The sequence below is a fragment of the Hetaerina americana genome, unplaced genomic scaffold (genome assembly GCF_022747635.1).
Source record: "Hetaerina americana unplaced genomic scaffold, ioHetAmer1.1.p SCAF_8, whole genome shotgun sequence".
Lineage (NCBI taxonomy): Eukaryota > Metazoa > Arthropoda > Insecta > Odonata > Calopterygidae > Hetaerina > Hetaerina americana.
In genome coordinates this window covers 317,501-344,279 of record NW_027287427.1, presented here as the reverse complement: position 1 = coordinate 344,279, position 26,779 = coordinate 317,501, and the positions used below count along the sequence as shown (strand labels likewise).

Below are 26,779 nucleotides of genomic sequence, written 5' to 3'. Positions count from 1 at the left end.
AAAACCAAATTCACATGAAAATATACCACACAGCTAGATTCATTCATGGAGTTGCAGCTACAGGGACACTGAAATAATTTCTCAAGATATCAATATAAATCAATTCATCAAGGTTAAGCATTATTAGTGCACAACTAAAATGTTTCATGTTTTGTAATGTGCTCTAAGAGCACAATAAATAACTAACTGTTCAACAACTGATGTTCATACGCATTTAAGAAACAAGAAATACACTGAAGAACAATAATTATACACACAGTGAAATCTGTATGAAGAGATGAGTCAAGCGGTGAAATTATTGACCGCAAGATGGGGTGACTGGTGAACCAGATCGACTTGTTTTGGTATGGACAATAAAACAACAACGTCATAGTGTGATTTTAATAAGTTTGCATAAAAACCCAGTAATAGTCTCTTAGTGCCAACCACCTTTAATCTAAATATTTATTTCATAAAGCATACAATTCTAATGAATGTATTCCACTTTTGAGCATCTCCTTGGTTTACTCCCCTAACTGCCTATCCAGCGCATACATGACAAAGACAACGCATCCAGCAGTGTGTGCCCACATCTTCAGTCACTGTCGAGGAGGAAGATCACCTTTGTGATCATTTTCTGGATCCATCACTGCTAATGCTGAGGTATTCGCCTCCCGTATTAACCACAACCAATCAAATCATCAAAACTTTGGCCGCCTCCATTCCCGCACAGGGAACTCTCGAGAACTTTCACAAGTGTTTTAGCTTCCTCTTCATTATTTTCCAGCATCAGTGGTAATTCTGTTTTTCCAGGGCTTCCCATTGCTCAACATCTCTCAAAGCCCCATAGCGTGGCTCAATTCATTCCACGACAATTTAGCCCTGGAAAGAGCATCACCAATTTTTACCACCTTCAATAGTACAGAAGAGAGACACTCTACTTTGCCCCTTCTTGTTACCAGGGGCAGGAGAACTCACTTGGAATGGTGCAGTTTGAAAGACAGCCTAATGTTTTCATCCAGCAGCTGCAAATGTGCCGTAGTGATGGGTAGGAGGAATACCAACTTCGCATCTGATAGCCTACTCTAGGATGGTAAGGTGAATTGTCAAAAAGTAATATCATACTTCTCCTCCCAATTATTCATTTTGGAGGCATCATTTAAGTCAAGATTCAAAGACCTCATCCATACCCTTTGACTCCTGCCCCACTTGACACCCATGACAAAGGTTCATGTCCATGCTCTTGAAACACTTTTAAGTTTTAGTTACTTTTCAGTGAGCAAGAGATTTTCTTTTTCTCCTGCTGCAGCAAAACATCCCTGATAACCTGTCTTAGGACATCTTCCCACCTTTTTTACAGTGGTCTAGACAGGAAAAAATGCAATACACAGAGAGCAATATCAAATTGGAATAGAAAAGATCATGTCATCCCCAGGCTCGGGTGCGACAACAGCCTCCAATATTTCTGCCGCTGACCATCTATCTCGTTGGGCACTTTGATGCCGACCAAAGTCACTCTTCAGACTAATGGCATGAAATTATCTGAACCTCCAACTCTAAGGAAATGCCCCCACTCCCACTTTGCTGCCACTCATTGTTATGATATAACACATTAATATTAAGTATAAATATAACGATGCATGTTTCATTCCTAAATTATTTATTTCTTGGTTTATTAATCATCATCCTTCTACAATTCCACATGCTCACTCCTTTCCCTTACCAATCCTTTCTCATCTTTATCTCTCATCCTTGAGCCTACATAATTTTTAATCCACCTTAGTTTGATCCTCACCTGGACCTATTTTGGGTCTCAGTTTGGTTGCACCACACTCTAGACTCTAATCTAACTGGGAATAACAGGCTCGTGGATGAGGGGAATGTCATCTACGTGGCTCATCATCAGGCCAGGAAGATTGTAGTTCAGCCACCATGGATGCCACCATCACGTTACGCTTCCCCTCACCCCAGATGGAGCGGCACAAGTGCTTACCCCAGAGATTTCCAGGCACGGGAGCTTCCCCACCTGGGCACCCGTGAAACCATACACCGAGTTGGCACTGATCTTTAAGGCCAGCTGTCGACCATCCAGCACCTTCCTCCTCAGTGGGTCTGTTTCCTCCTTCAAGTCATTCTTGGCCTTCTTCCGGGCTGAGAGCAGATTCTCCAAGATCTCAGGCAGGAGCCCCTTCCTCACCGACTGCCGGACAAAGTAATTGCCAGCTGGTGTCTGGGCATAATCCTCGGGGGAGAGGCTGCCAGAAAGAAAAAAGATCCATCCCACACATTATTTCAAAGCCAAGAGCCATGCATGGAATTGAAAGCCCAATAAAAATCAAATTAGAAAAAATTAAAAAAATGAGAGTCAAAAGATTGCAAGTGGAAGGGGTTAAAATTAAGATGCTTCCACTTTCAATGTGCCTCTAAATTTTGGCAACATCATGGGGCATTAACATAACTACAATCAATGAGGTCCGCAGGTATGCTTGGATTAGAACGGGACATGCAATCCTGGAATGTAGCATGGAAAACATACAAGGAAAGGGAACAAATTTCCAAAGTGGAGAAGGGAGAAGCTGAAGGCCGGCACTAATGAAGACACTGAAACCTATCTCCCATATTGGAAGCAACATGGCATAGGAATGAAGAATTTTGATGGGCATAGAGCACAGAAAAATATTTAAAATAACGATGGTTTTCGGGGAAAAGTGACAGCTACTATTTTCAAATGATAGATGATGGCAATGAGTAAGCAGTACGCGCAATCACTGCCAACATGTGCGCAGCAGGGCAGACCCACCCAAGCTTCTCCTTGCTGCCGGGCTGCAGAAGAGTGGTGTAGCAGAGGTTGTGCGCCATCATGATGCTTGGGTACAGGGAGCTGAAATCCAACGTGGCGATGGGGTCTGAGTAGTATCCTCTGAGTGGCTCTATCACAGTGGCCCCCTCAAACTGCTCTTCTTGCCCTCCCCCCGAGTATGTCGGGATGACAAAATCCTTCTCCTTTGCCTGCAAACAATCATTCACCCGTTTCAAGACTCGGGAGGATCAAATGAAATGATTCACACCTATTTTTATAACATACACTGGAAAACACAAAAATTGGACCAATCCAAATAACTTGTCATTCACAGAAATTACTTCTATGCATCTATGGTTAAATTTATAGGACTATTATGTCAAATCCAATTAAGATGCTAATAAAAATTTGTAATTTTTTGATTGGATATTTTTTTATTTAAGTCTATTCCAATTTTCCTCAGCCAACATCAATGCCATGGTGTAGGTTTCCAGTCATTGCCAATCAGTGAGAGCAAAGCCAGCCATCAATGCATCCATTTGTCACATTTAGACACCAAAATGCAAAATAATTCATCCTCAGCTGAAGATGCCATCAGGAATGAAGGCGTGTGTATTGTCAACTAAACAAGCTACGCAATGGAAACTCCTGTGAAGTAGAGTGAGGCCTCCACTGAGTAGACATTGCAGAAGCCTTCGGAATGGCATCCATTCCCTTTCATTCGGAGGGGCCATCTCTTCCACTTGTGGGACCACATCAAGAGTATAACGCCAGGTGGGGGTCATGCACTTGATATCAGCCCTGAATGAGCATCTACGGTCACCATCTTTTCTCAGCAGCACAGGAAATTGACATTGGGGGCGAATCAAAAACACAAGGAGGAGATCACACACGCACCTTTCTCAGCAGCTGCGACACGACCTTGATCTGCTGCCCTCGGGTGAGGAGGCACGAGAGGGGGACACCCGTCACCCTTGCCATCTCCATGTAGTTGATGATGCACATCAGTTTCTCCAGCAAACGAAGAGGCAGGTATGCATCCTTGAGGCAGTAAACGGCCAACCTGGAAGTGCACGGGGCAGATGAGCACACTCACTGGGGAGGAGGGATAGAATGGGCCCCTGGCTCCTAATCCATAGAGCACCACACCAATGCTCATTCTACATTCATTTCATTCTTAAAAATACGCACCATGGCGACAGAGTGGGTGCAACAGTGCCCTCAGTCATCCTAAATCCCTTTGTGACCGACCCTATGAGATGCATATCTCCAGGCCCTTCAAGCATACACCCACACGCTGGTAAGGGGAGGATAGAAATCTATTGACAGGAGGTGTGCGCTCTCCCGAAGCATTATAAACTCTTGGCGATATAGCATGCAAGGATACAAGGCTAGCAGGATTTAGATCAAAGCGTAACAGTTTTGGACAGGTCAGGCCACACTCTCCTCCTCCTTATTGGCTCCCAATGGGTCATGTGTTTGGAAACCTTCCACTTCTCCTTCCTCCAAGGCCACAAAGATGTTGGGAGAACACACCGTAAAACCAATCCAGGATCGAATCTAGGTCACGACTAGACAGAGCTGACTTCTCAGGACAGGGGTGTGGGACCTATGGCACGCAGAGCTGGGAGGGTGATATGGATAATTGGCGATCACTCGATGGGCTGGCACATGAATCTAATGTACACTCTTATTACGTACATGAACATTGACACACAATCTCTATAAGGGTTGCCACAAGGGATCGTCCCGGTACGGTGGCTAATGAACTGACTTCCTGCCCAGAGGGTCTGGGTTTGAATCCCAGAGACAGCAGATGTTGTTCAGTGGTATCCCGATCCCTACTTGAGGTGCCTTCTGGAGAGCACTTTGAATGAGTACGGCCGTCTGCAGGATGAGAAATTTAATTGTGGACCCCTTGGCACTTTTCATTAGGAGTAGGCTAATGCTGACACACTGGGTTTCTCTCCACTCTTCCTCCTTTCCCACCCCTCCCTAATGGCGCAAATGACCTCAGCTCCCCTATAACTACCAGTGCTACTACCCTCTTAAAATTTGATGGAGATGACTACTCTTTAGAAAGAAAGTAGAATATTCCAGCAGACAATTTTGAAAGTAATACCACCATAAACATGAATTGTGGAACACATTCCTTATCACTGAAACAGTAATAACATGTGCTAATGTTCCATTTAATCTTTATTACAGTGGAATTGGGAATCTGGTAGGGGTAAAGAACTTAATTGCTCGGAGGATTGTTCAGGGAGAGATGTTTCTCACCAAACTTCACGAATTGCATGCAGGTGGTGTCCAGTGACGCAAACACTACCCTCACATTTCTACAATAATGGTCAGCTACTCAGGCAGGAGGGCGAAGAGCTGTGGAATATGAAATGAGAACACCTCCTCTCTTCAAACATACTCATCAAATCTTTCAATAATGGATACCCTTCATAAATCCTTTAAATATGTCAAAAAAATTCTTAAAAATTCAAATCTCCTTGAATAAATCTCTCCAAGAGAAGTGTTTTATCTTCATCCATGACCATGTTTGCCTCATAAAGCTCATCTTCACCAAATGCCCAAGGATACCACAACGCTCCTTACATTGAATATGCTTATCAACGCTCCTCGACTCCTTCAACAAATTTACAATGTCCCGTTTTGGTTCGCACCCCACGTCACTCTCCGCAGGAACTCTTTGCTCCCGCCCTTCCCGAGGAGGGATTGCCCTAACCAACCTTCTGCGGGTCTGGGAGTTCCCATTCTGCAGGTCTGTGATGATGGAGTGCTGGACATCCTCCTTCTGCTCTCCCAGGAAGTGGTAACTCACAGCATTGAGCGTGTACGACCTTAGCTTGTATTCCCTCAGCAGCACCTGAAAAGATTAAGCCATGCAACTTCTACAGTTCACCCCACCAGACTTCAAGAGGGTATAAGGCAGGGGGTGTCATGACATTTAAGAGTTATTGTGAATGTAGAATGACAAAATAATGAATGGCATCTAGCAAGTTCAAACTAGCAACAGTTATGAATCTATCTGCCGGGGTTGCAACTGAATTGTGCACTTGTACATGGGGGAAATACGATTCCTTAAAGCAATCACATAAGACACTCTATTGCCCTCTTAACTTACCACCTTGTAATGATCTTAAAGTTTAAGCTATGCTTGCTTAAACACTTGACATCCATCCAAGGAGAGGACTAACAAATGCAAAGTAACTCCTCTCTCTCCTTTGCTTTTTTCTTAAACACATATTCCCCCCCCCCCCCCAACCATTCACTTTCCATGATACCTAGTTCCCTTGATGCACCTTGGCAGATGTTCCCGATGCTCTTTCCCATTTTATCCAGATTATTGCATCACTCCCAGAGCAGGATCACCGCTTGGTCTGCAAATCTTATCTCAACCCTCCTCTTAAGTCTATGGCAATCAAATTATGTCAATTTATTCGCCCTGAAATTCACTAATGCACATTTTATCAGATTTAATTGGAGGCTCCACTTCTTGCACCAAAACAGGCCGAGGCAAGAGAGCAATCACGTGAAATAAAATAGGCTGCAAAGGTTTTCTTCGGCACAACGTCTCTTGGCGTCTATTTTGATTCCCTTTCCAATTCTGCAGCTAACACCTCATCAACTGGCACTCACTCTTCCGAGTGGGTGTGGCAGTGAGAGCAAGTATTTGTTTCCATTGTCAAGGCTTATGCAGAGCGTAAGCAAACGAAGATTCCAATCTTCGGGCGTTTCTTCCACATGGATCTATTTCCTTGGATGACAGTTCCACCAGCAACGCAGTTGGCAGCTTATATAGGCTTCCTATTTAAGGACCTGCACTGCTATAGGCCAACTCACATTTTTTGGCTAAAAGATATTCCCAGGAACTGGAAAGCATGTAGCTGTCTTCCCTATAGACATTGTTGGGCCTCCTGGCTATTTCCACGACTTCAAGAATTAGTCGTGGGAAATGACGGCTTTCTTTTGTGACCAATACAGCTTCTTTGAAGTCGACATCATGCTAAGTACCTGCCCAGGAGTGCTCTGTGCAAGCAGAGGCACAGATGTCTTTCCTTCGTACCTCTCATGTGATCTAGAATGCAGCATCTCAGTCCTCTGGATGTTTGCTCCAGCTGTGTTATTGTTCCGGGGCCAGAGCTCCCTGGGAAACCACAGATGACAATTCACACCAGTGGCCACCTCCCACGCGGCATGACCCGTTCGTGAACCACGTTGTTCTAAGGTCCATAGAAGATATTTGAGTGCACCATTGGATGGCAATGCAAATTAAGGTGTCCTTCAATAGATAAATGTTTATGCTTAGTATTCATTTATTACATGTAGTTTTTGGATTATCACCTTAATATTACAATGTCAACACAATGATTTGAAAACAGTATAATTCATTCAGTATTGGGAAAATTATGTGGCCTCCCTTGAGTGGACTACAATAGGAGAGGTATATTCGGTCAACTATACATTTTTTATTTATGTTCGAATAATAATTGAAGAAGTACACTAATAATGCATAATTTGTGTTTTGGTGCCACTTGATCCAACTAAAAATAATTTTGACTACGCAGAAATGACATTCCTCAATGTGCCCACATGTGGGTTACATCACCAGACAGTGAAATTTCAACAACCAGACTATGCAACTAAACCATGAGCATGAGATATATAACGTTTAAATCTGCATCTAAATAATAAATTAGAAAAGAGTATAGTTAATATATAATGAAAAATGTTCAATTTTTACATCGTTAGCCCCCCTTTTACCTTATACTACTTTCCAGCAGCCTGCTGCCACCAGGGCATACTTACATGAGCTGCCTTTAACATGACAAAAACTTCTTCCTTGGATATTCCAATATGATTTGCGATACGCTTTTGAATGTTTCACCAGACATTTTGAATCAAATCTTCGACGAGTTTGCGATATTTATCGTCTGTGACAGTGATCGGACGTCCGCTGCGTGTTTCATCAACAATTATGGCTTTTCTAGGCTCGCAACCACGAAATTTTACTACCCATCGATTAACAGTCGACCTATCAATAGCATGGTTACCATAAGCAGCCTTTGAATGACGATAAACATCTGTAGGAATCATTTTTTCAGCTGCTAAAAATTCGATAACAGCATGCTGGTTAACTCGCGTTGACATAGCACTAGAACACGTCTCTATACTTCCGCTTCTCAAAATACACCGGATGAATGTAACGACCTCAAACCCGCGGATGCGTGTTGGGGGGGAATGTTACTTCCACACGCCACCAGGAGTGCTTCTAAAGGTCATTTTATTTGACGCCTAAAAGCACGTATGCATTAGTTTTCAGCCTTCCCTCGTACACTGAGTTGAACGTGTTAAATTGGCATTGTAACTCTGGTATTTGTATTAAAATATACCATGTTATTACTTTCGGCTAAATATAAACCACTTGCTTTTTAACACGGTGCAATCAGTAATTCAATGGAGATTACAAATATTTATCATGAGATTCAAAATTTCCCAAATTCTTTCATGCATTGCATAAATTAGTCGAATCGTGAAAAGGCCTGGATTTATTCTGTCCACTCTATTGTGATTTCTACGCCCTTGGCGGCTGAACAGGGGGAGACTTGCCCATTCTTGAAGCACCACTCCAAAATATCTGGATGCAATCACTTCGGGTCTACCATAGGGAAAAATCATACATGGGGTAAGATCTGAATTCTGGCTGGTGCAATTTTGCTTTGTCTAATTAAGTCCCAATCGACAAATGGGAAAACAGGAGGGCTTAAAAATAACCAAGAGGAAGAACAATGCAGAGTTTTTCCCAATCCCTCACTTCTAAGTTGAGTAAATTCCTACAGCGCAGTTTTTTACATGGATTTATGCCACAGTTCTCCATACAAGTACACAATTAAGAAAATTCCTACCAAACGCATTTTTCAAGACTGGGCTCAACACTTGGCAAAATTTCATTTCTATATTTCCCTTCCCATTCGAGGGATGTGCTCCCAAGTTACACAGACAATGGTAAATAGAAAAAGAAATTAATTAAAACAGACGAAGTGTGTGAAGTGAAAGAGAACAAGAAATTATTTGTAAAATGTATCAATTAATTGCGTGAGGTGCCAAATGCCTCAAATTTCTCCCTAGGGCTTTGGTTGTTGTCACACATCCAGTGTCATTTCATATTGGAATTTAGATAAACAACACTGAGAAATGCTCACATAATGGTCAGTAAATATGTTACACCAATCTTATTAACAATAATTTATCAATTAATTATGCACTACGAGCTAAATAAAAGAATACCACTGTCTAAATTATATTAAAACGCTTAATTTGTACATAAAATACCTATTGATAATACCACCTTAAGCACCAAAACTAGATTTTTACCACTCATTTTTCTCCAAAAGAGAGGAGTCTTTTACTAAGTCAACTTTGCCACCAGTTTGCTCCTAAACCTTAAGTTTCAAGATCAATTTCCCAGAGTGAAAAACAACAAAAATTACTTCTCCATCCCTGGTGCACTTTTGTAAATAAAAGTCCAGCACATTTGGGGGAGGGCCTTACACTATGTATCCATAGTTTAATGACTTTAAACGCTGCCCACCTCTAATCTAATAACAATTGGCCATTTTGAAGGGAGCATCACAAGATATTCCAATGCATAATGGCACAATCATATGCCTCACTCAATCATCTATATCATTCAATTTTGAATAAAGCGCTGAGAACCAAAGCAGGCCATCTCCTATTCCCACTCATAAATTTTATATGATACATCTATTTGTTACAGCAATTAGATTTAAGGGTGCAACAGGTATAACATCCACAGATTTATACATTATATTTGATAAAGGAGAATGGATAGTAGCAATTTTCCACTAGTTAAGGTTTAGTGGACGACCAGGTTTCGATGTATTGCATCATCTTCAGATAGATAGATAGATAGATAGATAGTGGTCTTTATTTGGGCGAAATTGAGACCAAATGGTCCCTTCTTCCATTTAACCCATCGTCATATACATATTATATTAGCCATTAAACTTATAAATACAGTCATATGTACACATAAATACATATAGACAGACATCAATTCATTAACACAGATTTGCACATCGAAAAGAAAACAGTATATACATATATATAGACACACACATACACATACATACACATACACACACATACATACCTATCATACACATACCTACACATATACATACATATCCACACACACATACACATACACACATAAACATACATACATGCATTCATACACATACATAAATACAAACATAAGTACGCACATACACACCCATACATACATACATATACATATACATATATAAATTAAGAATACACCTACATATACTCAAATTAAATGACAGTGAAGTCAACAGTACAATAAAATGAGGAAAGTCTGAGCAAAGAATGAGGTTTGTGGGAAAAGCTAGGGAGAGCGTGGCATTGCTCAACTAGTAAAAACCCACGCAGGAAAAACACCCACGAAGAGAAGGGGGGTGTGAAAAACCTGCGAAAACCCTATTAATTAGAGGAAAGATACATGTACATTGTAACAATCATTTTTACAGAGTATACATATTATTAAGTTACTGAAATTGAAATGGAGAAATTAAATACATTGACAACACATGCGGAGTAATGAGAAGCGTGATGTTTCTAAAAATAATTACGCAAACTCCTACCGCTTGAGATGACAAAACAAAAAGCAGGGTAAAAAACAAAGTAGACACAGTGATCTGTATAACAGCTGAGTGGAATGACGGAGGGATACTGGTTAAGTTAAGTACCTGAGGAAAATGAACTTGTGAAGTGCTCTTCTAAATGTTGTTGTTGATGAAGAGTTTTTTATGTCATCTGGGAGAGAGTTCCACAGACGGCATGCTGTAACATGAAAAGATTTGTGATAGATTTCCGTGCGATGGTGTGGGACAAGAAGTTTGTTATTACCCCTGGTATTTCTGTTGTGGATTGAGTTGATGAAGAGGAAGTTTTTGTATAGATAATTAGGGGTGTGCTTTGAAAGTATTCCGTAGAGAAGTGAAAGAATATGTAAATGCCTGCGGCCTTCTAGCTTTAACCAGGATATTCTATTAAATGAGTCGGAAATATGATCGTACTTCCTAAGATCACATATGAACCGCACACAGGAATTATGGGTCTTCTGGAGTTTGGTTTTTAGTTCGCCTGAAAGGTCTTGGTATACTACATCACAGTAATCAAAGTGGGGTATGAGAAGAGTGGACACAAGAAGCATCTTTAAGGAGGGGGGAGCAATGTGCTTTAACCTTTTCAGTGAATGCAGGGATGAGTTAATTTTTCTGCAGATAGCAATTGCATGATCAGTCCAAGATAATGTTTCATTTATGGTTAAGCCTAAATTATTTACTGTCCTTAGGTATGGTATGATAGATCCTTGCAATTTTAGTGGTGGTAGTTTATCAATACTTATTTTAGAATGTATTTTATGGTATCCAATTATGATGGACTGACTTTTGATTGGGTTTATTTTCAATAAATTTTTTATTCCCCATAGTGACAAAGCAGCCAGATCTGCATTAATTTCGTTTATAATTGTAGGTAGGTCTTGAAGGCGGGAATGGTGATATATTTGTAAATCATCGGCATAAAGGTGATGATTGCAATTTAAAATGCATTTACTAATATCGTTTATATACAGGGAAAAAAGCAAAGGTCCAAGAATGGATCCTTGTGGAACACCCCTGTGTATTTGAAGCCAGTTAGAGGATGAATTAGGTGTAGTGACACTTTGGAATCGGTTACTTAGGTATGAGCGAATCCACAGTAAAGACGAGGAAGAAAAATTCAGGTTTTGAAGTTTTGCTAAGAGAATATCTTTGTCAATAGAGTCGAAGGCTTTGGTAAAGTCTAGGAGAGTCATTATTGTCACCTCTTTGCGATCCATGGATAGTCGGATGTCATCTGTTATTTTAAGGAGAGCGGTAGCTGTGCTGTGAGAGGACCGAAAGCCAGATTGTAGAGGATCAAGTAAGTTATTTTGATTCAGAAACTTTGAAATTTGTTCGTGAATGAGTCTCTCGAATGCTTTTGATAAAGGAGGCAAGATGCTGATTGGTCTGTATTCAGCAATGTTAGTGGGTGTGGATTTTTTGGGGATGGGACGGACGAGGGCACGTTTCCAGAGGGAGGGATATGTTTCAGTTAAAATAGACCAATTAAAGATATGAGTTAAAACAGGAAGTACAATGGGAAGTAACTTTTGTATGAGAATAGCTGAAATTCCGTCAGCTCCATCTGAGGAGGACTTGATTTTTTTGAGGGCCTGGAGGACTTCCATTTGTGTGACGGGAGAAATTTTGAATGAGCTTCCAGCAGAAACTGGAGTTGGTTCAGAATTTTGCAAACTGTATATGTATTCATTTTTTGCATTAAAGTCGATTTCCGTCGGTGGGGTTGTGAATAAACGGTTTAGGTCGTCTGGAGAAATGTCAGCAGGTAGGGAGTGTTGATTTTTAGTTTTTCCAACACCAAGGTACTTCAAGCTTTTCCAAATATGTGACGGGGGCTCTTTAGATATTTGGAAGGCATATCTGATTTTGGAATTTCTAATGACTTGTTTAGTTTTGTTACGCAGTTTTTTGTAGATATTGAATACATTTTCGTTTTTATGTTTTTTAAACAGGCTATAGACTGCGTCACGCCTACGCATCAAGTATTTTATTTCATCTGTTATCCAAGGGGAGCGTGGTTTGGACAGTCGGATTTTTCTAAACGGTGCATGTTTGTCTCCTAGATCATTTAAGAACGTATTAAATAGTTCTACTTTTTTATCTATGTCGTTGATGAATTCTATAGACTGCCATGGAATGGTAGCCGCATCGGATACCAGGTATTTGTCATCTATGGACTTGAAATCGCGAGTAAGAATGAATTTCTGCTTAAATTTAGGACATCTAACTGAGTATGTTAAAAATAACACATCATGCATGGATATTCCTGGGGCAGAAAGTTGCCCATATGTTGTGATTTTGTCAGGGTTGGCTGTAATTATTGCATCAAGCCAAGTGGCTGATGAAGATGTATGATGGGTAGGTTCTAGGGGAAGTATACTAAGACCGAGGGATGACATAGAGTTAGTAATTGTTTTAGAGTCATGAGTTGAGGAAAGAAAGTTGGCATTGAAGTCACCAGTAATAATAACATGGTCATAGTTCGGAATGAGGGAAGATAATGCTTCTTCCAAGTCGGAAAAATAACCTATCTTGGGTAGGCGGTAAACTATGCCTAAAAGAATTTTTTGTAGGTTGAAGGTTATCTCTAAGAATGCAAACTCGGGTCTTTTGCAGTAAACGGAAGAACTTTTTGATATAATTTTGAATGAGAGATCTTTTCTCACGTAGACACCTACGCCTCCACCACCCTTGCCGATACGATCATGTCGATAGAAGTTGTAGCCAGGAATGTCGATGGATGAGGTAGGCATATGAGGCTTAAGCCAAGTCTCAGCGATGGAAATTGCATGAACGTCGTTGTCAGGTAGAAGTTGACACAATTCGTCAAGGTGCGCAGAGAGACTTTGGGCGTTGAGGTAAATTATTTGAAAAGAACGAGGGTGAGATCTAAAAATGCTGCATAAGGTTAATTGATTGTTAAAGAATTTACTTGGAGCCACGTATCGTTCACGTAGATCAATGGTTGCAGAGGAAAGTCTTCGAGACGTATTTTTACCTTCAAGTTGGAAAGAGACGAATTCCGGTGCCAGAGGATTTAGGGATCTGTGGTGGCTTTTAGGGAAGAATGATCTTCAGGAACCAAAATGAAGTCAAGTGCCGTCTAGCGTACATTTTTACATCCCAGGACGGAGGGGGTGGATGTGGCAGGAGAAGGGAAAGGTTGGCATGCAATAAATATTATCTAGCGGAAAATTTTTACTATCCATTCTTTATTGTTTGAATTCCACCACATCACGCCTGAAACTACTCAATTTACATACTACTTGAGTGGGCAATTGTTTAACTATTATGAAATATTAGCTGAATTTTTCACTTATTGATACATGATCCACTGTTATTAGTGGATTAGGTTCAAATACCAATTTGTTGCAGTTTCAACACTGTTGACACTGGAAGCCACTTGAGTACTCACCATGAGCAGGTCAAAGGGCACCCTGCCCTCAGCATTGACTGACTTGTTCTCCCTCTTGCCCATCTGCTTGTTCTGCATTATCTGCTCCTTGATCACAGACCTACACAGAAGGAATGGCATACAAGAGATGAGGCACCGACAATGATGATAACACAGGCGACAGGCGAGAGGATTGCTACTCTTGATTCTCCACCAATTGCATCAATTACTTCAGTGAAGTAAATTCCTCATGATTTCCTTCAAGTCAAAGGAGACTTATTTTGGAGTGTCTAAATGTCACAGTCATTTCTCCAAAAACCTATGAACAGGGGAGGAGGAATTTATGCACATTGCCACAACACACATTTCCGAAATTGAAACATGACGCTTGCATGTTTCAATGGAATATTGTATTGCAAAGCCCAATGCTGTTGAAAGCAATTAAAACAATTAATTAAATATGAAATGTGTGTAGTCAGGATCAATGATAAGGAATACCACTATTAGAGTGAAAAGAAGCTCTAATTTCTCTAATTTTGAGAAATATCACTCTAAGAAATATCATTCATTTCATGAATTCCCAACATTTCCTGATCTTCCCGACGTACATGCCACCATTTTCTCCAATCTGCTTGGAATCTGATAAAATTATTTTCAAGAATAATCCCTGGTCACTTCACTGGCCATTGGTATCAACGAAGTCAACCCAACCGTAGACTCAGTTTTCCCCAGGGACTTCACGGGCAATGTCAGTCATGCCAGAAGAACTAATATCCCAACAAAAAGAAATATTGCCATTGGGAATTCCTGATTGTACATCGCACTCTTTTGTACTTTTGCAAACTCGATTCTCCATCAAAGAGGCAACTTTTTCAAAAAAGAAATTAGCCTCTTTCCAACAGTTTTCCTAGCATTTTTCTTGTTTTCCTGATTTTTGCATTAGACTGGTAATCCAAAAGATTGTGAAATAGGGGACTGAGGGGTAACACCAGGTGTACGCTAATCTCTTCCTAGTGAAGGATCCTGAGTGGTCTATCTAGAGTAAGCTGCTTGCTTTCCAGTGGGTCAGGGGCAAACAAGCAAGTGGGGTCAATGACCAAGGCAAGGTCTAGGCCCTGCTTTTCTCTGGTACCTTCTCCCTCACTTGCCCTTCTTCTGTACTGTTTCGACTTCCACACACTTCCATTCCTCCATTGCTCAACCAAATACCTTGGGCTTTGAAACTGTCTGTGGCATAAGTTTGCCATCCTCATGGATCCTCACACAATCCGCACATTTGGGATAAGCCACAATGCTATCTCCATCTCTATCACAATTCCATCACGATAATCTTCCATTGAAATGAGAAGGGCAAGTGGAAAGTATAACTTGGCATTTGTGACTGAACCACATAACACCACAATTCTAAACACCCGGTGGTGGCAAGAGGAAGGCACCTTTGCAGGAAATAAAATTGCCTCAACTTATGCTCACAGTTACAAGAAGCAATGCAAATCGTACTCCCTGGCCTTCTGTCATCTCCTGCTGAACCTCTGTTCCTTCTCTGCCCAAAAGATGCTGAATGAATAGAGTGACATGAACTTCATTTCATCATTAATACTTCAATCCATGATATGAAATCACTTGGTCTTGGGCTATTATCTAACGGCAAATTATCTTCTGTAATAAATAACTCAATTCTTAAACTTGAAAGAAACCCTCAAAACACACAAAAACTTGAACAAACAACTGTGGGGATAATTAATGGTACAAACAATTCCACCTCTAATCAGCAGCGGAACGAGTTTGGTTGGTGCCAGGGCATGAAGTTAACTTGGAAGAAGTGAAAGTTATTGTCAAGGAAACTCACCGCTTCCCCAGGATAATCCGAGAGACCATTGCAATTGCAAAAAACCCAAACAGTTTGAATAGGGAGGATGCATACCAGCTTCACAACACTTGGAAGCGTATGTTTTGACCCCATAACCACCCGACTGGCCGAGATCCAAACATCTCACTGTCGACCAATCACAGGGAAGGAACAATGCCCACCCAGAGGGCCCGGGTTCAAATCCCGGTGGTGTTGAATATTTTTCAGTGGTATATCGATCCCTACTTGAGGTGCTTTGTGGAGGGCACTTTGAGTGAGTACGCCGTCCGTCGGATGGGACTTTTAAACTTTGGATCCCTTGGCGTCTTTTGTAAGGAGTAGGCTAATGCCGACGCCGGGTTTCTCTCCACCCTTCATCCTTTCCTGTCCATCCCCTATGGCGCAAATGACCTTATCTGTCGGTCGCCTCCCCTAAATACTACTACTAGAAAAAATGTCAACCGGCCTGTACATAGATGGCAACTTTGCCCTCAACGCCACTTCGACCAGAAGACACCCGCTTGCATGCAGGAGAAACAACTGTAGTCAAGACAGAACACAACCTACATGGAGGAAATCTGGAAGCCATTGCAGCCTTTATTATCATGAAATCGATCAAATTTAAACGAGATGAAATCAACTTACCTGATGTCTTTTATCCTTCCCAGGAAACTAAAGTTCTTTGCATTCAAATGCTTGGCACGATTTAAGAGGTAAGGAAGATCAAAGTTGTTGATGTTATAACCAGTGAAGATGTCTGGGTCAACCTCACGAACAAAATCTGCCCATTTCTGGAAGAGAGACAAAACAGCGGCATTGCCATTAAATGAAGAAATCAAAATCGAAGTTTTATATTTGGATTTACAGGGTCCACGGTAGAAGTAATGTGCATTCTCTTGGGGAAAAATAGATTCATTGATAGTACTCACACAAATGGTTAAAATTCTTCAAAATAATCTCTCCCCTGCATCAATACACTTGTGAAGACGTGTCTGCCATGGCTGGTCTGATTAAAGAAGTGTCTCACATTCTAAAAGCCATTATGCTGGTGTTATGCAGAAGTACTAAAAATGTCTTTGATTCAAAGCAAATACCTAACGACAAAATCTCAGCCACACTTCCATGCATTGAAGACCAATACTTTTACTTTTTTTTGCATTTATAATACAGATAAGATCATGAAACCATATCGGATATACCGTATTTTGTGAAATAATCCACATCCAAAAACTGAGAACCAATTTCTCAACAAAAAGACCCTCAATAACCAAATCCGGAAGTTTCTCTACATCACGAGAAAGATTTTATCATGAAAAAACAAGTGAATAACAGGTGTGTTGCATCAAAAGAGCTTTGAACATTGCTGGCAGACCATTCAAACACAGACAGAGGGGGAGATATGAGTGGGAGGCAGGCCCACTTCAAGATGGCCCAGCTCATTTGCTGCCAAGTACTCAAACGCACCCTGCCACTGCAATTGCTCAACTTCAGGGTGATTTCCTTCAAGGAGGCCTACAGGTTTTCCTCCACACCCATGGTGCCAGCACGAGCCTGGTTCCTCCTTTTCCCCCTTCATCCCATCCTCCCCCAATATCTCTCCACACTCCCCCACCCCACATCCACAACAATCTTTTATCGACAAAGAGCCTATCGACCAAGTGCCCCCACAAGGCTTGCACCCATTGGCTGCCCTATGAAGTGGCCAGCACGGGCTCACCCAAAGGTGCTCCTCCCCATCCACCCCTCGTCATCATCACCCCAACTTCTTACGCCTCCAAGCTCCTTTTCAACCACTCCCTCTTCCACCAGTTCCACCACTCCACATACCAGTGAGGGGCCAGTGAATGACATCAATACGTGGGTGGAATGATTCCATTCAAAGTCCACAAATTTGATTTAAAAAATTCAGATATCACCCATATCCATTGCTTTATGGTATATTTCCAATTCTGCCCGCTTTATTGCATTAAGTGAGTATATTTCATTTTCACTTGTGAAAAAAAGGTATTAGGTGTACGTGCGAAGTGAATCAAAAAACAGAAAATTCAATACACGCTCAAGTTCAATTAACTGAGATTGAAGTTAAAATGGTCATCACCACAACAACTATTTTGGCAATTTCTCATGATGCTCCTTTTTCAAGCATCTATTTCACAATATGAGACCCAATCGCAATACAAATCGCAATGGGAGAGTAATTAAGAAGTTTTTTATCGAGATGATAAATTAAGAAGTTTCATCTTTCTCTGAGGTTTAAATCAAACAAAATGATGCCATTTCATTATTTTCGCAGATGAGATAAGAGCCGAGTGTCTTCCTTTAGATGCACCTTGTGAATTAAACTAAGTACATTGGCAAGTAAATGCTCTATAACTGTTTAAAATATATTAACAACAATATTGGCTAAGATAATACCATTCACACTCAGCTTTCATATTTTGCATGATAACATGGCTGCCAAAATACCATGTCATCAATTACGTCATCAATTAATATATATTGTATAAAATTTCAATTGAACTGCGAAGATTCATTGAATATAATTAAATTACCATTAATTTGACATTCACCATCAAATGAAAAATATGATTTTTTAGGTAATTGAATAAACCAACATTCATATTTCATTAAATTCTAAGAAACTGCAGGTGATTCCAGGACAGTAACTTTTAACAGAGTCATCCCCTACATGTGCAGTACAATGCAACCATTTCAGAGCGTAAAAATCAGAGGGTGCTTTGACCAGGAGATATTTTCATCAAGAGAACCGGGTTCAAATCCCAGTCGAGACAAATCATCTTTAAATTCTGGAATTGTTGCACTGTAATTCATATTTCATGTTTAATCTTATATCATTGGTATCACCAAAGTCTTGTTCATCATTTGCTATGCATGCCAGCTTATAACTTGCTTCTCATCCGTTGTCATATTTTATGAGATATTAAGTGAATTCTGGGAGCGCAAATGCAAGGCTTTCAGTTGGCTTACCTCCAACATGTCCCTCTCATCGTTAAAGCTGAGGACTTGGCAGCCAACAATTGGAGCGCACGTGTTCAAGGTGAACACATTCCGAATGAAGGCATCTGGCTGCCCTTGCCTCACCACCATGTTTGCGATTTGAATGACTGGATCCTGGTTGGCCTCCGGAAATATGCCTGACAAAGTGAAAAATAGATGAGCAAACATAATTATTTATAAACAACACTAGTCCATGATATAAATTTCCTTGAACACCTGTAACAACATCCAATTGACCTCATTTTCCAAATTAATTATTATTAACATTATTTTCATATTGCTGGACTCTACTCGTCTTCCAAGAAAAATATTCCATCACTTACCTTAAATAGTTTGGCATTGTGGCTCACACATACCAAGGCAAGGCTAGGTATCAATATGATGCCGTCTCGAGGCAAAATGCTGATTCGAATACATGTGCCCTCAGTTTTGTTCACTTCAAAGATGTATGCAGTGTTACTTTTATTTCTTAGCACATTAAATATCTTGAAAATAATAGGCCAGCCAGAGTTTCATACACAGCGTCAGAGGTCACGGGGTCACATGACCTCTCCGACTCCTTACCAGAAATAATACTACTTCCTCATGGTGCTTTCAGGATATATCTTGCATCTTGTATCATGCATCGTATCACTTATATCAAAAGAGTTGATTAAGTTTTTATGTAAATTCTCATAAACATTTTAAATATACCATGCAATTTAATTTTTATTCATTTTAGGTAGAAATTCAATACCTTCGCAAGAACATACTATGCCAATATAGAGGTCAAATGAAGTTTTTTCTGAGGTTGTGCATTTTAAGTTCGGATTTGTTGAATGTACACATCGAATCAAAAATTGCAGATTAATTTGGGCACCCCACAAAACATGGCTATTCCCTCTCGCATGTATGAGGGGCAAAGACTGCTCCAGAGGGGTAAGGAGGAACTTCTAATGGGTTATTTTACTGCAGCTCACTTCCTTGGAGAGGACCCAGGCATTAATCCCAGCAAGTTGGAGACTGCTGCCAAAGGTGTGAATCTATTGATTAGATTAATGGGAGAAGCACGCCTGTCAACTTAACAGTGAGTACTCGAGATGAGTGTGCATGGTAAGAGAGAGGACGAGATGAGAGTCAATTTTAATGAATATGGAGGGGATTCACTATTAAAACATGACAATGAAATACTGGCAATTATGATTTGCTCGTTTGGTCACGATGAGAGTCCAGGCACCCTCAAATGGATGTAGATGAGAGGAGGAGCATTGATTGACTTGAGAGAGGAAGAGGAGGAGAGGACTCTGCCCGCATTACTAGCTACGAGGGCAATTTAAAAAAATGTATCATCTATCGAAAAAGCATGATGAAGTTATAGTTTCAGATATCCTTCTTGGTTTTTTTCATTGTATATAAATTGAATTAACAAACAATAATACTATTCTTTTACATCATCTAAATTATAAAGGTAATTAATTTGGTGATATAAATTGGAACAATAATATTTCCAATGATATTCTGATTTCCAGAAAATAGTAACATATTGCTTTTAATGATTTCTAATTAAATTACTATTTTTACATAAAAGAGATAACCAAAAAGACAAGTGGAAAACATCTTAACTAAATAGAGAAGACCTAGCGGATGGCATTAATTAACATGAGCCTCTGCATAGTCCCATTCTATGGAAGTCAGATCTAGCAGTTTATTGCAGGGTAAAACTTTTCTCCTAGCCATTGAGTCGTTCGTTCATCTAGCACCCACCTATTGGTGAACCATATGTATGTATACAAATGCTGGACACACTTTTTGAAACTCTTATACATCCTCTTATCATCATCACTTAACTATTAGTAATTTTCCAATTATTCATCCAATTTATCCATCCAAGTCTTTTTAGTTGTCATTTTGGGTAAGCAAAACAATCACTAAAATAAAAATATGCATTGAGAATCATGTCTCACTGAACCACACTCTTGGAAGAGAGTAGTGGTAGTGGCTTTCCGGGGAGGCAATCGACAGCTGAGGTCATTGGCGCCACATGTTGAGACACCCTGGTCTCCCCACCTCCCATCTTTAATATACATATTTGGACTCTGTGCAGTGAGAGCTTCACTTGAAAATGATTTAGTGCATCGAAACTAGTCTGAAATAAATCTTTATTAATTGGAAAATTGTTATAGTCTTCGTCCCTGTTATTATGGAACAGTTCCACCACATCACACCTGAATGTGTAATTCATATCCTGAAAGAGATTAAAATATGGAAAGGCTCTTTTTGAAAAAACCTCACCCCAGAGGAATGGCATGCACAGGGTAGTCATACAAACTGGCTGTGCCTTAAAGAAATCTAGTTTGAGGTGGCGTGCACAGTGGGCCTTGGTGTGTTTGGGGCCCTCACCTCAGCGCACACTCACCTTTGCGGCCGGCACACTCAATGTCGAAGCTGAGGATGCGGAAGGGTGCCACCTTGGCCCACTCGCCCTCGGGTGGATGCGACACCATTTCCTCCCACGACACATCCACCTCCAGCTGGCACCGAGACTGTGCCAGGGGCGGTGATCCCCGAGAGCGGATGGCCCACCCTCCTGCAGGGAGCTCCACCCAGCTGCACCCCACCAGACCCGTGTCCACCATGAAGCTGCAACAGAGGACGGCGTGCTCCATCAGGGGGCCCATTTAAGGGGGACGCTACGACCACCACTGACGCCAAGTAACAGCGCAACTTACACACTTAGCTCTCATAAGGGTTGTCCGCTGTTAACATGGGAAGCATACACATTTTTCACACAATGTTGCGATTATTAAAATCTGGTAAAGATTAAGATTCTTCACTTGACTGTGTTGTCACACTGTTGCATGTTGTTACACTAAAGATAGCAGCATTGTTTACACGGCGACTTTGAAAGTTCAATATATTTCCTTTTAAGGATGAATTTTGAGAAAACTAGAATAGAAAATTCACTACTGAAATTTTGCAGGAATAGAAGACTAAGAACTATTGGCAAAATTTGCAAGGTACACATCCTGAGGGCAAAAATAACTCAATCATAGGTGGTCTTCATGGGGGGAGGCAACAACTCCACCAGGGCGTGATGCTTCAATGACATATGAACGGCAAGTTTGCACACACATCTAAAAACCCATTAGCCTTGCTACATCAAGACTTAGCGGATTCCTGAATTAAAAAACTCCAAACTGGTGTAGTGACAAACACACATGCCTACTAAAGACAGGTTTTTACACTCTTCAAGACTAGAACTATTAAAAATTCACAAAGGGAGACAATGAAAGTTATAAGAACAAGGAAATGCCGAGGTGTATGTCTCATTACTGTTGGTCTGAATTGCTAATTATAACATGGAAGTAACCAACCTCAATGGCCTAATGTTGAAAAAAGATGTTTTAAGAAAACTACATTATGCATACATAAATCAACAGTAAGAAATAAGTGAATACACCTAAGCACTATTATAAGTAAATAATAATACTTAACATTTACAATCAAGTAGAAAGACAAAGTTGACCAATTTTGGTTCTTTTGAAAAGGCCTTTTTAATGTAGAGTGCCACTATCGGGATTCAGCGATAAAGAGATATTTCGGCATCACAATTGTTGCAAACACACTGTGTCTACAGTGAAGACAACGCAAAGCTCAGCAGAAGTAGTGATTGGCCTTGGATTCTGAAAACTGCCTCACTGATAATCTGCACATTTGCTTGATGCTTCTTTCAGTTCCTCCACAACACAGTGAACAGAAAATGTTTCGAATAAAGTTTCACCCTCATGGTTCCAGACTAGCTTTTCCCACATTTGTGAAATCTCAAACAAAAAGCACATTCCTTTCTTGCATCACACTTTTTTCAAATGAATTTGGACTGATAAATAGCTGTAACTGATGGTCAGAGCCATTTATCAACAACTAATCAGAAGAAGGCTGACTCTAATCAGGTCAAGGATTCCATAGAATGAAGAGGGATCATTCCATATCAAATGATAAGAGCACATGTAACCATCTCCAATGCTTATCCACTTCAAAACATTTGTTTCTTTCAAAAGGTTAACGAAACAAAAATTAGTTTTGAACAGTTTTGGGCCAATCCATTTAGCAGTTAGATGTGATCAAACATTGTTGATTCGCACTATTTTTACGGTAAAGAGCAAAAAACATATCTCCTAGCATGCTGGACATATTTAGTTTGCTTTTCTCAGCACACTTAGAAATACCAGAATTAATTGATTTACATTAGGCACGACATGATTCATAAACAAAATATTCTTGACGCTAAAAGTGAATTTTAGTTAAATAATCAGCTGCATTGAATAATTTTTTGCCAGCCTATAACTCATTCTGGGTTAACCCAAAGCTGGTAAAAATTAAATGCTGCAAGTAACTAATGTGAAATGCATGAAAATATGATATGGTGGGTTAACTTATGCATTTTTCCAGAATCATTTCACATGAATTGACATGAAGGCTAGAGAGAGTGGTTATTAATTACTTGGATATATATATACATAATATATATATATATAATTGAATAGAATATATATATATATATATATACTACCTTGATCAAAAAGTTCCCGGAATAACCACCGTGTGGCGCTCCCATCGTTCCGATTTGAGTTCTGTTTTTTTTGTTAAATTGGTACATCTGTTGTTGATATTCCCTTTAAATCTTAGTGTCATAACTTGACATTTGCAAAAGTTACGTAGCCAAGAGTACATCTATCTCTGTGTGTGTTGGCGATTTTTTACAATTTCAGAAATGGATTTAAATTTGCAACAACGAACTTGTATTAAATTTTGCGTAAAAAACGGATTTAGTGGCGCACGGATGTTGGAAATGTTGGAAAAGTGTTTCGGCAACGATTCTCTAAAAAAAACGGTCGTTTACCAGTGGCACGAGCGGTTCAGAAGTGGTCGTGAGTCAATCGAAGATGATGAACGCAGTGGCAGACCATCGACATCGAAAGTCGGTGAAAAAATTGATAAAGTAAAAGAAATGTTGGTCAATAACCGCAAATTAACCATCAGAGAAATAGCGGAGGACTTGAACATTCATTGCCTATGGATCCGCCCAAGACATTGTGGTTAATGATTTGGGTTTCCGTCGTGTAGCAGCAAAGTTGGTGCCAAAAGACCTCAATTTCATGCAAAAAAGAGACCGTGTTGACGTCGCAAAAGACATGATTTGCGAGGCTGAATCCGATCCCACATTCATCAAAAGGATCATTACTGGAGACGAGACGTGGGTTTATGAGTACGACACGCAATCCAGACATCAGGCAAGTGAATGGCGTTCACCAAATGAGCCGAGACCAAAAAAACCACGTCGTTTTCAGTCAAAAAAGAAGGCAATGCTGACGGTTTTCATGGATTACAACGGTGTAGTGCATCATGAATTTTTGCCAGAAGGCCAGACAGTAAACAAAGAGTATTATTTGGGCGTTATGAGACGTTTGCGTGAAGCAATTCGCCGAAAGAGACCAGAAATGTGGGCAGAAAACTCGTGGATTTTGCACCATGATAACGCACCGTCGCACAGTGCTATCATTATTCGTAATTTTTTGACGAAAAATGCAACAAATACCATCCAACAGCCACCGAATTCACCTGATTTGGCTCCCTGTGACTTCTTTCTGTTCAATCGAGTTAAAAAACCATTACGGGGAACGCGTTTTAGCAGCCGAGAGGAAGTAATGGAAAAATCGCAGGAAGCACTGATGGACATACCGAAAACCGAATATAAAAAATGTTTCGAGGATTGGATCAAGCGCTGGCATAAGTGTGTTGCAGTCGATGGGGATTACTTTGAAGGGGACAATATAGATTTAGATGAATAAACTTGTATTTTTAATTTTCTGAATAAATTCCGGGAAATTTTTGATCAAGGTAGTATATATATATATATATATATTCAATTCAATTATATATATATATATATATATATATATATATATATATATATATATATATTATATATATATTATATATATTATATATATATATATATATATATATATATATATATATAATATATATATATATAATATATATATATATAATATATATATACATATATAGTACAATACACAGTAACACACAATATAGAAACACAAAAAAAAGAAGAATACACACATTATTTCTTGATATTTCGACGGAAACAATCCGTCTTCATCTGAAGATATAGAAGTAATGACTGCTGGAATTGTTGAGGTGAGGAAGGCGAGAGAAAGGGAAGGGGGCCAGGTGAAGGGGAGAACGGGAGGCGAAGGAGGGATGAGAGGAATTGTTGGGGAGAGGAAAGGGAGAGGGAGGGGGTGGAATTGAAAAAAAAAATCGGAAAATAGAACAACATGCTCACCGCAACTATTGCAACATACGAGACCCAGGTTTCAACCTACAAAGTATTGATCAAGACCTCGCAAGTCAAAACAAAGGCCACGCACACCAAAACTCATTCGGAAAAACAGTGTCCACCCCCCAATATGCTTTGCTTCCAAAAAGTAACAATTTAAGGCCACTCCCATCAGTGAACGACATTGAGGCCCGGATACTGATAGGCCATACAGATGTAAATGAATGCCATTTCAAGAGTTTTTAATTCTATAGGGTTATCGGATGTGGGAAGGGACGCTAGGATGGAAACATTGTAACACTGAACCATTCTAGCACCACGCTGAACGAGCATCAAACCTCACTTCTGGGAAAAGGCCTCTCTTTCTCCCCCAACCCCAAGGTTAGTCACGTGAACATCCTCACAGACGTCATAAATTTTGCCAGAAATCTTAGATGGCAACATGTCTGGGCGATGCAACCCTCCACTCTTCAATCCCCCGCACACACACACAGCGCCCTCACCAAGTTCCAGCTGCCTTCCCACCTTGAGCCTCCACCGCTCCCTCCAAATCACCCGGTCAAAATCTTTATCAATCTTCTCCTGTCCACAACATCTAGTCCTTCTTTCCTTAAAACTCCAAACCCGAAACCTTATCTCTCCCCGGCCGAAGTGGCTGAGTTGAAAAAACTCACACGCAACCCCAACCTAGTCATCACTTCTGCCGACAAGGGTTCGACAGTGGTAGTCCTTAACACTGCAGACTACCTTCAAGAATGCAACAGATTACTCTCCGACACTTCCTTCTATCAACATATTCCTGCTGACCCTATCCCTGCATTCCAAAAATAATCGCTTTCCTCCGAGACAACGGCCCTAAGGAGAATCTATCCCCCAGGGACATATCCCTCCTTTCCCCTTCCCAACCACACACCCCTCACTTCTACATCCTTCCTAAGATCCACAAACCCAACAACCCAGGCCGCCCTATAGTCTCCTCTCGTAGCTCTCCGACCGAAAGAATTTCCGCCTTCGTGGACCACTATCTCCAACCTTTAGTTCACTTCCTACCCTCCTTTATAAAAGATACCTACCACTTCCTCAGATTGCTCCACTCAACTTCACTCCCTCCTGACACACAAATTACTATGGCTACAATCGATGTCACCTCCTTATACACATCCATTCCTCACCAAGAAGGCCTTTCTTCCCTACGTTACTTCCTCTCCAAAAGCCCTACCCCTCAAATCCCCAGTACCGATTTTCTCATTGATCATTCCAATTTCATTCTCACCCGCAACTCCCTTTCTTTCAACAATAACCATTACCTCCAAATAAAGGGCTGTGCCATGGTAGCAGATTCAGCCCTTCATATGCAAACATCCATCTCGGTGTCCTGGAAGAGAATTTCCTTTCAAACTATCCTCTGCAACCCCTCCTGTGGCTCCGATACATTGACGACATCTTTCTACTATGGCCACACAGCATAGATTCCCTCAATTCCTTCATCTCCCAACTCAATGATTCCTCATCTCTGTCTTTTACCTTGACCATTTTATCCTCTCAGATTACCTTCCTCAATATTAATATTTCCCTCAGTAATAACAAATTCCTTACCTCTGTTCACACCAAACTACTAATAAGCAGCAATACCTTCATTACAGCAATTGTCACCCCTCCCATACCAAGC

At 40.5% G+C, this 26,779-nt stretch overlaps 1 protein-coding gene across 1 annotated transcript in view; it reads right to left on the bottom strand.

Annotated features, from left to right (window-relative positions):
- The window catches only part of PolD1 (DNA polymerase delta), a 56,503-nt gene that overhangs the window by 21,458 nt on the left and 8,266 nt on the right, over positions 1-26,779 (bottom strand). The window contains exons 6-13 of the mRNA XM_071596312.1: positions 21,163-21,386; positions 18,738-18,904; positions 16,395-16,540; positions 13,922-14,021; positions 5,521-5,657; positions 3,677-3,842; positions 2,780-2,988; positions 1,973-2,234 (exon numbers count right to left, since the gene is read on the bottom strand). Of these exons, the coding sequence (XP_071452413.1) occupies positions 1,973-2,234; positions 2,780-2,988; positions 3,677-3,842; positions 5,521-5,657; positions 13,922-14,021; positions 16,395-16,540; positions 18,738-18,904; positions 21,163-21,386 (1,411 nt within the window). The remainder of the gene's footprint in view (positions 1-1,972; positions 2,235-2,779; positions 2,989-3,676; positions 3,843-5,520; positions 5,658-13,921; positions 14,022-16,394; positions 16,541-18,737; positions 18,905-21,162; positions 21,387-26,779) is intronic.